Source organism: Phaenicophaeus curvirostris, chromosome 4 (genome assembly GCF_032191515.1).
Source record: "Phaenicophaeus curvirostris isolate KB17595 chromosome 4, BPBGC_Pcur_1.0, whole genome shotgun sequence".
NCBI lineage: Eukaryota > Metazoa > Chordata > Aves > Cuculiformes > Cuculidae > Phaenicophaeus > Phaenicophaeus curvirostris.
This window is the reverse complement of record NC_091395.1, coordinates 2,548,679-2,562,858: the sequence shown is the minus strand read 5'-3', so window position 1 is coordinate 2,562,858 and position 14,180 is coordinate 2,548,679. Positions and strand designations below refer to the sequence as shown.

General features: G+C 43.6%; 1 protein-coding gene across 3 annotated transcripts in view; it reads right to left on the bottom strand.

Moving 5' to 3' along the window:
- Window positions 1–14,039, bottom strand: part of WRN (WRN RecQ like helicase) — a 41,944-nt gene extending 27,905 nt beyond the window's left edge. The window contains exons 1-9 of one of the 3 annotated variants that reach the window (XM_069855075.1): window positions 13,949–14,039; window positions 12,205–12,435; window positions 11,487–11,601; window positions 9,485–9,600; window positions 8,383–8,528; window positions 5,448–5,596; window positions 3,075–3,224; window positions 1,078–1,150; window positions 15–126 (exon numbers count right to left, since the gene is read on the bottom strand). In XM_069855075.1, coding sequence (XP_069711176.1) covers window positions 15–126; window positions 1,078–1,150; window positions 3,075–3,224; window positions 5,448–5,596; window positions 8,383–8,528; window positions 9,485–9,600; window positions 11,487–11,582 — 842 coding nt within the window. In that variant the 5' untranslated portion in view covers window positions 11,583–11,601; window positions 12,205–12,435; window positions 13,949–14,039. Of the gene's footprint in view, window positions 1–14; window positions 127–1,077; window positions 1,151–2,912; window positions 2,976–3,074; window positions 3,225–5,447; window positions 5,597–8,382; window positions 8,529–9,484; window positions 9,601–11,486; window positions 11,602–12,204; window positions 12,436–13,948 lie in introns of those variants that run through there. The other 2 variants (XM_069855077.1, XM_069855078.1) reach the window with 2 other exon arrangements.
- Between the last annotated feature and the right edge of the window lie 141 nt (window positions 14,040–14,180).

The following is a 14,180-nucleotide window of genomic DNA, read 5'->3' as shown; positions in this document are numbered from 1 at the left end:
GACAAAAATCTAACCTCTCAATATTTTCAAGTTGTCCAGAAGAGTCAGGGATGCGAGATGCCAGGTCTGTTATCTCTTCAGCTAGTGAAGTCAAGCGCTCTTTCACACCCTCTGACAACACATCATCTGTAAAAAGCGAGAGTTATTTCACAAGAATTAAGACCTACCATCTAGATGCAAATAAATCCCATTCAAGTAACTGCATTTCTACAAGATCTACAGCTGCTCAGACAGACTTCTCCAGTGCTTAAAACTTAAGTACATCAAATAAGGCCAAGCTTCCATCTGCTTCAGCATTGCACCTCTTACAGTGGTCTGTTACGTGCGCTCAGGGAAAAAGGATACAGACCTGGACCATCACAAAGTGATCCTTCTCCAATATACCCTCTAGCTCTCAGGAAACAGCTGCTAACACGGATATGCTGACCAAATCAAAGCCAAAAGTTGCAGCTCATATTAAGAGGATAGCATTGCCATTTCTGTCTTTGATAGAAAAGTAAAATTCAGCCAGTGTAAACAGGAAGAGAACATCCCCCCACCTCTTTTTCAATCATAAGGTACAAAGAATACTTGATTTTCCTTATGAAGCATCAAACTGAACAAAAACTAAGATTTTAGAATCACTTTTCTAACCAAGTAAATATTGCTAACCTGTACTAAAAATGTTGGGTCCTATTTATATGCCTCAGGTAAAGCATTACTTCATAATGTGTATTTTTTGTGATCTTATTTCTTCCTCAACTAGATTTTTGTCCATGCATCAGCAGAGTTGAAATTAACTCACTGAAATGTTGCCATAACAAAATGGAATGACAGCAGGAATTCTTACCATCTCTGTACACAGCAGAAACAAACAACATACCAAGACTGCACTCTTACATCACTGTGGAAAACAGCTACACACTGTGGTAACCTAGGTCATCTAAGAACCTTTAGTATGCGCTCTCTGGAGGTGACCTCTAATCACCCAGAAGCCAGACAATCCTGACACAAAGATCCTATGGAAAAAAACTGTTGGGAAATAGAATATTCAATTATATATTGAATAAATTCCTTATGCTTGAATGTATAATTTACCTCTTCTTACAAAAAATAATCTTCGGTCACTGTTATTCATATTTTTCAGTTTTTGATAAATGATGAAGCCAGCCTGCAAAAGAAAGGAAACAAAATCAGTACTCGGCGCTCTGCAGAAAAGCAACATCTTGGAGACTAAATAAAAAACCCCAAGGATTAATTCAGCAAACCATGGCACGAATACATTGTGAACATCAAAACAAGTCTCTGGCCCACGCCCACAAGTGACCTAGTCAATGGTCTGCATTGCTCATCACAACCAGGTTACATTTTACAGGATGCTTTGCAAAAGGTAGACTCTTGACTTGGGGTTCACATTATAGTGGATATTCTTATCTAGATCCCATCATGGTTATCTTATAAAGCCATCTGCAAATGGGGAGCTACAAGCACTCTGCTCCCAGCCTCACCATCTGCTCCACTTCATTCAGATTTTATGTAGCGCTCCAAGAGAATAGCTGTGAACCTACCAAGATAGGCGCTGTGTGCTTAGTATTTCCCTTGATATGAATAATAAGTTCTAATAGGAAAACGTAGCCTAAAGCCAGGAATGTGCTAATTAGGCTACACATGTTAACCAAAGCACCTTAAAAAGGAAAGAGAAAGAAACAAGTCACTCCCTCATGGTCCTGTGAGGCTCAAAAAGGCAGAATAGAGCACACAGAGAAAGATGCATTGCCTGGAAAAAGCTGGCTACAGCAGCCACGCCAGGCAGCAAAACCAGAGCTCCTTTCCTTACTGGTTTGCGTCTTAACAGGTGCTAAACCCTCCACAGCTCAACATTTAACAAAAAACTAGAAAATACATAAAGTTTCCTGAGCCAGCAAAGGAAAACAAACCGCTGCCCCACTTCCCATCCTCCACTGAACCTAATCACAAAAATAAAAGCCTGGGAGGATTTTATTTGGTGCCATAAAGGACAATTTACTCCCAGGAAGCGTGCAGCACCCAGCAGCATATTGGTAAATCCCTTCATAGAGCAGCAGGAAAACTACACTCTTTTCAAAGTGGTGAAAAGCAGAGAGTTTACAGAGTGACTAAAATTCACATCCAACTTAACTACTCTTCCTGGTGCTCCATGCTGTGGTTCTGCTCTATCAGCCACTGGAGAAGGCTGTAGCTCTTCAAAGTTGCTTATTAATTTTATCGCATGTATTATATTTAGCAGGATTTTGGTTTGTAAACAGCTCAAGAATCATAAGCAAAATCCCCAACAGAAAATATATCCAAAAGTGCAAGCAAGCTATAGTGAATATCTGCAGACAAGGGAACCAAAAATAATTAAGCACTCTACACTTCTGTAAGCAATTATTGTATTTCAATACACATCAGCCATGTTACACCTAGGTGGGATAATCACACTGCACGAATTCAGGTTTACTCCATACAGACAGATATAAAGTTCACCTGATTGCTCCATCAAAACTCACTTCCCTGAGGAGACATCTTGGAGAGGGGAAAAGACACTCCTCAGGGATACTTTTTGGTGCCCATGTTACTTGGCACACCCTAGAGCGCAGCAGAACTTCCAGGAGCTCCGCTTCATGAATAGACCTCACTAAAATGACAAACTTGCAACATAAAGAAACATTAAAAAGGCAGGGACCTCACGGGAGGTTCAAGGCTGTTGTGGAATGGGGTTTTTTTCTTCTATCTACATTCAATTTTCTCCATGAAGTGTTCACCACAACATCATCTTCAAGTGTCTCAGCAACAAGACAGGTTACCGAGCCAGGACAAGCAGTATAATCTTCACAGAGAAGAACTTCGGAAGCTCCGGGTGAACACCGAAGTTTAAACACTTAAGACAGACAAAGAATTAGATGGCAACCTACTTGGTGGCATTTCCACCTCTAAGCATCCCACATCCACAGTGGACCTCAGTCTTCCTACGTTCATTACATTCTGTAGCAGAAAGGCATTAAAACCAGCAGCTAACAGCACATTAGAGAGAATTTATTGATTTGAATGGAACTGTGATCTCCTCTTGTACATACATAGGCATCTGTGGCTGCATACAATTTCTGCTCCTTGTTGAGTGGAAACTCTTCCCAGTTACTACAGCGGACAGATTTATCCTTCAAAAGCTGCTTGCCAAAAAGGTGCTTTACCAGACCATTTAGACTCCATATCTCCTTACATTTCAGCTGGGGAAAGAAAAAAGAACACAGAACTTTTTTAAAGGGGAAAGCTATTGGACCTGGTAGAATACATTCCTAGAAGCAGCAAAGTATACTTAAGCCCCATTAGATGCAAAGAGCTCTGGGTTAGTCAGAAGGGAATAATTTCTCAAAGCAGTGAGCCTTCTCCAAGCCTTATTCTGCCCTTATAAGAAGGCAGTTTGGCCATTTGAAAGCTTTGCTTCCCTGTCCTGAAACCATATTGTCAGAGGTCATACCTACACTGGAATGCTGGAAACTGGCATTGGGGCCAGATGAGTCCATGCAGTGCCAGGTGCTATTGTCACACTACCAAAAATAGGAAATACCTGTACAATGTAGGCTTCAGATCAATAAAATAAAAGCCACAGACTTAAAGAGCAACCCTCTCTCCTCTAGGATGTTTCTACTATTTGCCTTTCTAATTAGAGAAACTCAGCACCAAACACCAGGGACTTATTTAATATAAGCACAGGAATATTAAAATCTGCCAGTTTTGTTCTTTTTCAAGTCCAAACCCAAGAGCGAGCTAAAGAGTGCAGTTACAGACCACACTAACCACTATTCAGTGTGCTGGGAAGCAGTTATTTCATCAGAATTTTCTAGAAGTCATCCCACCAGGCTGCTGTTTTCAATTGCTTTTGAAATCCTACTTGTCAAATTTGCTACATGCTATTGTCTCAACAGCCAATTGGGGAACTTCCCTTCAGACCTCAAGGATCCAGGGCTCACAGGCACAGCCTTTGGCTATTCCAGCTTGCAAAACATGCAGACACATTGAATTTAGCAGCACTGCAGCATTATCAGCGCATCCCCATTGTAAAAAAAAAGCCGCCAACGGTTCATTTTAGGCTCCCCTAGCCCTCCCCTTGGCATTGTGCCCTTATACCTAATCCTATTCTTTTTTCTCACAGTCTTCGCTTTCAAGTTTATTTTTGGTTAGTTTTCTCTTTAGCAGAAGACCTTAAAGTTGCTATTGGAGATCACATCACTCATCTTCATTACAAATCATTCTGGAGTTGGATGCTGGCATTAAAAAAAAAAAGCAGGGGATGTGAACTGAGGAAAATCCAAGTCTGAAAAGAAACAGCCCCTTCTATTGTTTGAGCAAAACTGTTTAATTTGTACAACTTCCGACACATTAGGAAACAAAACTTCAAGATGGCTCATAAGGAAAGCACTGCCCCAACTGCTGATGATGCATTGTGCTCCCCTCTCCCCAGCTGTGAGCTAATTACACAGGGTACATAAGGCACAGAACAGAGAAAAGCATCAGTAGTGTTATTTTTGGGCATAAATCTCTGTTCTCCACCAGGAAGCTAGAATTGCTGCTATTATTCCACTAAACCAAAAAACAGGAGCACAGAAGGAAAGAGAAGTGCAGGTAAGGAGAAGCCCTGAATATACAAAAAGATAGAAAAGCTTTAAGGGACACGCTAGAAATAAGAATTGCAGGGTGATTTGCAAGGTATTAAACCTTTTGCTCTCTTCCCTAATAAGACAGCGCGGATCTCCTGACATTAATTGGTATCTAACCAAAATCCAACTGAACTGAAATTCAGGGTGCGCCAGATGCAACGCTGCTGCTGAACAATGGGTCACCCGGTGCTGGAAACTGCATCACACGGGAGCAGAGGCCACACCAGCTTCAGAGGGATGGAAACGCTATTTCTATGGCTTCAGACTGTGTGGCAAACACCTCTGTAGGGAGGATTTGAAGGAAGATCTTGACGCTTCCTTCCAGCACCAAGCAAGTCATGGCAGGAGGGCTGCCTCCCTTCAAACAGGCACCAGTCCTTCACTGCCTCCCACAGCATTTCTTGTATCTTGTTTTAGAGGTCCAGCTGTTGTTGGTATGAATACACCATCGCCAGCAGAACCCTGGTTTGACACAATCTGGCAATTTCTATCACTCAGGAGGACAGAAAACGCATCTGCAGCTGAATTAAAAAGCCATAGCTTGTGACTGCAAAAGGTGCACAGACTGAAAGGGGCAAATGTTCATTATTAACTTGCTCACTGAGACAGACTTACCTATTTCTAGAGTTGTTTTTAAACTTATTTTTTAAAATAAATTACAACACATCTCTGCTTTACGCTACAGAATACAATTGCTATCAGAACTGAACTCCCATGGAGATATGGAAGCCTCATTTTGCATAGCACAAAGAACAAGATTCCCTCCCAGAACAAAAAGGTTTTAAGTTTTACTTTCTCATTAGCCACGTCAGCCAGCTCCACAAAGCTCTTCAGTCTGATTTCAAAGTCACTCATCAGCTTCCATTGATCTCCCACAATTCCTACGCCAACCTTTTTAATTGTTTCATCTTCGAGCAGCCTTTTGAGTCCCTTGGGAAAACCTAAAATAGATTAAGCCCAAACATGAGAAACTAAATACTGGAAGATGCCAGAAAGTCTAATGGAAATGACAAAATCCTAGTACAAAGGCTATCACAAAACCCTGTGCTTTAAGAGAAAAGCCCCAGAACTGCTCTGTTTATGTGACTGGCTGCTCTCTGGAATGACTGGAAACATCAATTTATTGTAAAATAGCATCTGCAGATAAGCAGGAGTGAAATACCCAAAATACGCAATTTTTTTTCTGCACCTGAGAAATGAATCAAGTAAAATTAAAAAAGCTTATTTATTCTTACTGAACATTAAATCACATAAAAAGGCAACCACTAACTGGAAAAGATACTTTAATTCTCAGGACTGGAGGCTCATGATTATTATTATTATTATAGGCAATATTATATTACTATTTTCCACATCATTCCTTCCCTGATTTTACTATTTCACATTCCTGGGAAACAGTTTAAACCATAAGCATAGAGAATCACTAGGAAAATAGATTCTGTGGAGGCACACTCAGTGCTAACGCTGGGCTGGTTCAATGATAGCATTTGGGAAACAGAATTCACCAACCAGATCTTCCATCAAGCCCCGAAAAGTCAGACTTGTAAGAAAAAAATATTCAAGGATGCACAGAAATGCCAAGTATTATATTTTGATTTATCCCAAACTGATGGCACAGCAATCCTGGATCAAACGGTACTTTCAAGTTTACAGCACTGAATGAAAGTGTGCAGCTTTCCTATCTGGTTTTCTACGTGAGGGAACAGCCACAGACAGATAATACTTGAACGAACACAGCCTTTCTTCCCTCTATGCTTGCTTCCATTTAAAATTCAGAGCAGCTTTTTTAAATAAATGCCTTCAGCAACCCACAGCAAGATATCCTGAATTAGTCTCAGGTGTAACTCTAGTACCTACAAACATGCAGTATTGCATAAACACATAGGACTTTGTTTCTGACTTGGTTATGAGCTCAAATTTCACCTTTTCACTACTGTAATACGTATTTAAATACTTCAAAAGCAGTGATGTAGAGTGTTATTTTACACACCAAACTCAACACATTTACAGCTACCGCTGACACAGAGTACAGACACACTTGCAGCTGTAGCCAGTCAGCTGTGTGGTGGACTGTGAAGTTGCAGGTCCAATTCAGAGCATTAGAAAATTCACCTTAAATCCCACAAAACTGTAGTATTGTGGTACAATAAGATGCAGACAAAGTACAACATTGCCAAGGCACCTCAGCCATAATGCAATACAGGAAATTCTCTGTAGAGGAGATAAACACAGCTGAGCTTAATAAAAACCTACAACATACGCAGATGACTTACTGAACAAGGGATTTTCACCTATGAACATCATCACTAAAACCTTCAAGGATGGGAGCTTCCCAGTAGAGGACTCATGCTCCATTTTCCACTGCCTTATTTCTAGAAAACTAGCTATGAGCTAAAGAGGTCTAAGTTCAAGACTATAGAGAGGCTAAAATCTGAGAGAAGGGCCATGTTCTTAGACATATGCAGGGAGAGAAAAAAGATTAAGAAATTGAAAATTATTAAGAATCTTCCTAATAAATAAATGTCACTTTCATCCTTTACACACAGTGCAAGAACTCTCCGTTCTGTCCCTCATGCAGAAGGAAGCAGTATTTTTATTGCAACAAAAAAAAAAAAAGTCTTATCCATCCGGGTAATTCTGCCAACATCTACAGTTCTGTAGATCAAATGTCTTCTGCATAATAATCAGAAATTGGCTGTGGTTCCTGCAAAAAGGTTGACATCTCACTCTGTTCAAAGTGCAGCTCCTGTTGGTACAAACAGAAAATGACTGAGGAGGAAACCCCATCTTCTGTTGTGACACACAGCAGCGACATGGAATCGTGCTCAGCGCCAACACACAAACATCTTCACTTGTAGAATTGAAAGCATTTCAGCTCTTTTATGCTTAGCTTCTTCCCTTCACTTCCTTTCCTCAAATCTTTTTCTTTTGTGCATTTGTACCTTTCTGCCTCCCAGATTGAATAGCCTCCGGCAATTAAATTTTCCACCCCATTTGCTATAAATGACAAAGGCTTGAACACTGACATTAAAATTATCGCTATTATACCTCAGCATGCACACCCCAGGGAAATCAGAGACATCTCACAGGCACAGTTTCAATCTAACACTCCAACCAAAGGTTATGAAATTGCAGCCTCCTTCCCTCATTCCCATTTTCCCTATTTGGAAGCTTTTTTCACATCTGTAATGAATTCAGACTACTGCGCGCATGCCCTTCTCTCCCCACAGCTGCATCACGCCAGGTACCCAGCATTTTTTTCCTGAAAACCAGTGTTACAAAACGCAGGTATTGGGAACAAACAGCGTGACGGCCACCATTTTTGAGGGGCTTTGTTATTGAAGCCAACTAAAAAAGAAACACAGCCTACTAAATTTAGGTTCGCTGTTTATTTTGGCACTAAACAGAAAGCTCATTATGTGAGCAGGGAATTAAATTTTTAGAACCGAATTAGAATATTCTTTCCCAGAGAGAAAAATAATCCATAAGCTTGATTCTCTTGCCCTGTTCAGAACCTAAAAGTCTGTGTGCGAGCACACAGGCCAAGACTTGGGCTATGATCCCCTCGAGGCAAAACTTGAAAGTATGAATCCTTTTACTGTAGGCAGGAAAGGGTAGAAGGATGTGTGAAGAATCAGCTGTTGCTCAAGGCTTACGTTCAAACTTAATCACAAGAAACATAGGACAACGCATGCCCACACTAAAAAGAAGAAAGGAAGTACAGTACCTGACATTGAAGACACATGAAACAAATAACACTTCGCCTCCGTTACACATATCTGGATTACAGCTACTTTTGCCATTTTTCCTTTAGTATAGGATGGTGGCCATTCAATATCAAATCCAACAGCAGCCCCATCTGACAAACTCTGCCTGAAAAGAAATGGATTTTCTTCACATTTAGCTGTTCTCCTACCAATATTGAAAAGACCAGGCTTAAGCCATCTTACATCAAGATGATTATGAGAAATCACAGCCAGTACATCTTTCCTTTCACACAGAGAAGGCCCAGAAACCATTTTAAAATCAAAACCATAAGGAGGTGAAATTCCTGCTGTCCCCACGAGCTACAAGAAACCCTTCAAACTTTAGCAGACCCTAGTGCATGCAAACATCAGTATAGCAAGCTTCAGGAAATAGCCAGACACAAAAGCAGATGGAATAGTTTATATTCCCTTGACAGTTTGTTCTTTATCTATCCCACTGCACTCAAAGTTTTGTATAGTACCTTTTTTCCTCTGTAATACGAGTTGTGCTATGCAAAAAGGGGAGGAATTAATTATGATCTACTTGCACCATGAATTTACTACCTTTTCTTCAAACATACAGCCCCAGTTATGAATTAACACATAGGCTCCATTTCTTGTAGCTCATACTTCCCTGTGAAGTCTCTGAAGTTCATGGAATTATCCACACTGCAAAAGGCAAAGAACCTGCATTATAGCCTTTACTGCTTCTGCCTAAAGGGCCTGCAGGGTTCAGCAATGGCACCTCCCATAAAAAGACCAAATGGGAAACCATGACTGCATAGCATAACGGAGAGGTATTTATAAATCACCACATGCTGTACACAAACCAGGGATCTCTCTCGCAGAGATAATTCACCATCATGAGAAACACGTTTGGTTTGCACTTGCAAGCAGTAAGACAAGTTTGCTATGTGTAACAAGACAGTCGACAGGACTGGATATTTTCTCTGGCCAAACTGTTGAGCTCTGGTCACACCAAACACACAATCAGCCAGGAGACGGAGATCAAGAGAAGAGTCGAGTCCTTTTCAGGAAGATAAAAAGAACTTAAAGAAAACAAACAAATGTAAGAGCTATTACCTGATATCTTCTGAGAGAAGGGAGCAGTCACTGGCCTCATAGCTGTAAATGATGGAGCCACAGAACTCCAGGAATGGCAGCCCATCTTCCAAAACGCTCCTCTGAACAACAGGCTTCTGTCAGACAACATTTGGAAGAGGCTGGGTTACTGACCACACCAAACCGCGCCAAGGATGTATCAACACTGCCAGTGCCACACGTGGCTTTAATGCTGCATCCCAGCAAGGTTGTCACCCACAGCTATGGAGACCATGCAGCAGAACTATTGCTGTCAACTAACAACAGGGTGACACCTCCTCTTATGGAAAGATTTGGGTTCATGCCCCGATTTCTGTCCTTAACTCTGAGCACCCTGACTGGAAACGTGCAGGCTGAGGTTGGATTTTTCCCATCAAAGAGATTCTGTAGCTTTCCAAGAACAAGATTAGGGAAAATATCGATTTGGAACCCCTCAACACTACTTCACATGCACAACTCAAACTTGAGGAAACAGATACTAGAAAAGAATAATAATTTAAGTAATTTTCAAGTCACTCAAATTCAGTCAGGCCGAGATCCTTTACTGCACCTCTATTTCAGTAAAGCTGTGTGCACCAGCTCAGTTTCCCCACTTCCTCGCTCCCATATTTCAGCCAGCCCTCTTCACTCAACCCTGCCAGATACGTGTGAGGAACTTCACGAAGATATAAATACACTCCATGGACTTAAAACTACGTGCAATATTTAAAAGGACTGATGTCCCCATCAACTAATGAACACTGGTTTACAAACCGAAGCTTTAAACACACTAGGTGAGGTGAAAAAGAACATCCCAGCTGGCTTTTTTTTTTTCCCCCCTCTTTCAGCAGCGTATTTACTAGAAGTTACTGATTAATAAACTTATTTAAACTGCAAAACTTGTGATAACATTGACCTGCCTGAAAAGCCTTCAGGTTGGTTAAAACATGCAGGCAAACTATCATGCCAGTAACAGCAAATATGGTTAAGCATCACAGAACAACACTTGAAGAAGAAATCCTGTCAGCCGAAAGAGGCCACAAGACACAAACCAGCTTTTAATGCATTTTCAGAAACACTAAGTTGCCTGGAGATTCTGAAACAAGTAAAGAAGCTGCTGACTCTCTGCTTGCATAACAAAACCCTTCCTCCAGTTAATGAAGGGTGAAAGTTTAATCAAAACCCTTCATCAAAGAGCTTGCCACAGCACACAGCCTGCACCACAGCAAACAGAAGCCACATAGGCTTTGACCAACACCTTAATATCCAGGCTACTGATTTTTTACTCCTGCATTATAGAAGGGAAACTGATGAACTGAGCCTGCTGCTTTTGTTTCATTAAAGAATTGTCTAATTTTTAAAGTGGTTTCAGATGTTATGGAGGGGTCCTTTCTAGTGGGAAATGTTATACTGAAGACAGAAAAAAAAGAACATCCAAGGACACATGAACATTCTTGGAACACCAGAAATAGCATAATTAACTGATCATCAAGATGTCAGATACCTCTGAGCTGCAAAACCTTCTGAAATACCAAACGTATGCAAACACAGAAAGCTGGAGAGCCCTACCAGCCCTATAAACCCCCCCAACAGGCTCCAGCTTGAGGCAATTGTGCTTTGAGCTCTCAAATTAGACAGATGAAAAATCCCCACTCCTTGCTGCTGCACAGACCACAATACTGGGTTGAGCAATGCACCAAAAGCTGTTAGACCAGGTAAAATTCAAAAGTGCTAGAAGGAAATTTCTAGAGAGATAATAGCACAGTGGATGCAGAATATTTGTTGGATACAGAATATTTTAATTTTTTTAAAAATGGAGATTTTAACAAGCTAATTCAGTCCATAATAACCCAAGAGCACCTAAATTTAATCACAATTCACAGGACAAACCAGCTGTAAACATTCCCAGATCGCAGCGCCACAGGTCTAACTAAAAGCACATGGTCCAACGTTGTTTTATTATGCAGCCAGTAACCGATTACACTTTCACCCCACGATGACATACCTTTTTATCACCCAAAACTCCCTCTTGGTTCTGCGTAAGCATCCACTGTGGATATTTATTCAGCACACTAGTAGGTGGCAAATCCATTTTATTCATTTTTTCCTCATTTCTGTTACTTTTACAGAAAAAAAGAACAAAAAAAAACGGACAGTCAATAACTTGTAAAGAAATGAGCTGTTACCGTCATCAGGCAGAACAATGTTAGGGAACATCACTACCTTGAACTTAAAATGTTTTGTGCACAAGAATGGGCATTTACACAGATGTCTACATTAACAGGCAGAAGACCTTTAGGCATTATAGTCAGTAAGGGAAACAAGAAAAAAAAAACAGGAAAACTGCTTAAAATCCTTCTGGGAAGGAAAGTTCAGACTGGTTGTATGGAGAGGAGTGACTCAGGATAGAAGAGTATATCTACAGCCACTCTGGTAAACACAGCCCTCATTAATTAGACAAATTGAGTTGGTGTTTTAGATAACAGCATAGGAACCACCACCTGCCTTAAAAACAGTCCAAAAAAAGCCAACTTCAAACCAAGAACTATCACAAACATCGCCCCAAGGGCTGCGTTTCCTGCACAGGATCTCACTACCAGGATAAGGAAAACTGTGCAGAATGCCTGTGGCAAATGATGGTCAAATAAGGCAGGTGCAGCCTGGACAATAGCTGAGGTCACTTAGGAATTTCACAGCCCTGGATTCAAACCAAATGAGCTCACCAAGCAGAGGCAGCCAGGCATCAGGAAGCTGGGCTCATCCCCTGGGAGGGGAAGGCACTCCACAGAGGTGTCAGAAGAGATTTAATTGAAGACGACACACTGTCTGAAACAGCAGGAGATCTTTAGCCCTGAGGACTAGTGTTTTCTTCCTAGTTGTGAGCAAATTACGACTGGATCAGAGCTGTTCCAGCTTCTCCCCAGACTGCTTTGTAGTGTGGTTTAGGAATCCTCCTGGAAGTGGAGCAAAACGGGTCACAAAGAAGACATTTCTCAACCTGCTTCTTCCCACCAGTCCCCAGGTGCTCAATACAAGTTACCAACAAAACTGGACCAGTACTTTCCAGCCATGCTTCCTCACCAACAAGAAAGCACAAATCCGAGGTAAATTATGCTGTTCCAGCTCTCCAGTAGTCAAAAATTCCTGTTAATTTTGTAAGGGATTATCTAGGCTTGGCAAAACTTTCCCCATGGTTGCCTATCCACTTCTGCAGTAACAGAATCAACCACCACCTCCAAGACAACATCAGAAAATATTTTAATACTAAAACTGCCAGAAAAGAGCCACTAGCAAGATGCCTTAATCAGAGCCACTCTTTACCTGTGAGCTGCAGCTGCTGGAAAGGAGAGGAAGCAGCAGAGAGACAGGAAACAAGCAAAGGATGGACACCTTGCAGCACCCACATCTCCAGGACTCACCCCGTGTTCCCAGTGCCCACTGTGTGATACCCAGCACTCACCCCAGCGTCCTCCTCATGCCTCCAGCACCTACCCCACACTCACAACCAGCCCATGCTCCCTCCAGGGTTCCTCAGCAGCCACCCCACACCTACAGTGCCCTCCTCGTCTCCACCCCACAGTCCCTGGCACCCACTCCATGCCTCCACCTCAAACCCCCAGCACACACCCCACACTCCTAGCACCCTCCTCACATCCCCAGCATCCTCTCTGCACCCACCCCAAGGTCCAAGCACCTTCTCTGCATCTCCCAGCACCCTTCCCGTGCCCCCAGCACCTTCTTTGTGTTTCCTTGCACCCACTCCAAGGTCCAAGCACCTTCTCTGCACCTCCCTGCACCCTCCCCACACCCCCAGCACCTTCTCTGCATCCCCCAGCACCCTCCCCACCCCCTCAGCACCTTCTCTGTGTCTCCCAGCACCCTCCCCACGTCCCCAGCACCTTCTCTGCCTCTCCCAGCACCCTCCCCACGTCCCCAGCACCTTCTCTGCCTCTCCCAGCACCCTCCCCACGTCCCCAGCACCTTCTCTGCCTCTCCCAGCACCCTCCCCACGTCCCCAGCACCTTCTCTGCCTCTCCCAGCACCCTCCCCACGTCCCCAGCACCTTCTCTGCCTCTCCCAGCACCCTCCCCACGTCCCCAGCACCTTCTCTGCCTCTCCCAGCACCCTCCCCACGTCCCCAGCACCTTCTCTACACCTCCCTGCACCCACCCCACGCCCCCAGCACCTTCTCTACACCTCCCTGCACCCACCCCACGCCCCCAGCACCTTCTCTACACCTCCCTGCACCCACCCCACGCCCCCAGCACCTTCTCTGCATCTCCCAGCACCTTCCCCACACCCCCAGCACCTTCTCTGCGTTTCCTTGCACCCACCCCACACCCCCAGCACCTTCTCTGCATCTCCCAGCACCTTCTCTGCATCTCCCAGCACCTCCCCGCAGCCCCCACCTCGCGCTCCCAACACGCACCCCGTCCCATACCCCAAACCCAGCACAGGGGGAGGCACCTTCGCTCCCTGCTTGGGGCAGCACGAGGCCCTCGGGGCGGGGTGGGGGGGACCGGCAGCAGTCGGACTGGAACCCAAACGCTTTATTCCCGCACGGCGCAGGGAACCGCCCGGCGGCGGCGGCGCACGCGTTTTGGCGTCACGGCGCGTCGCGCGGCTGTGACGTCACGCCGGCAGACAGCTCCTCCCCCTCCCTTTCCCCGCGGGGCGAGGGGGGTTACCCGAGGTGACG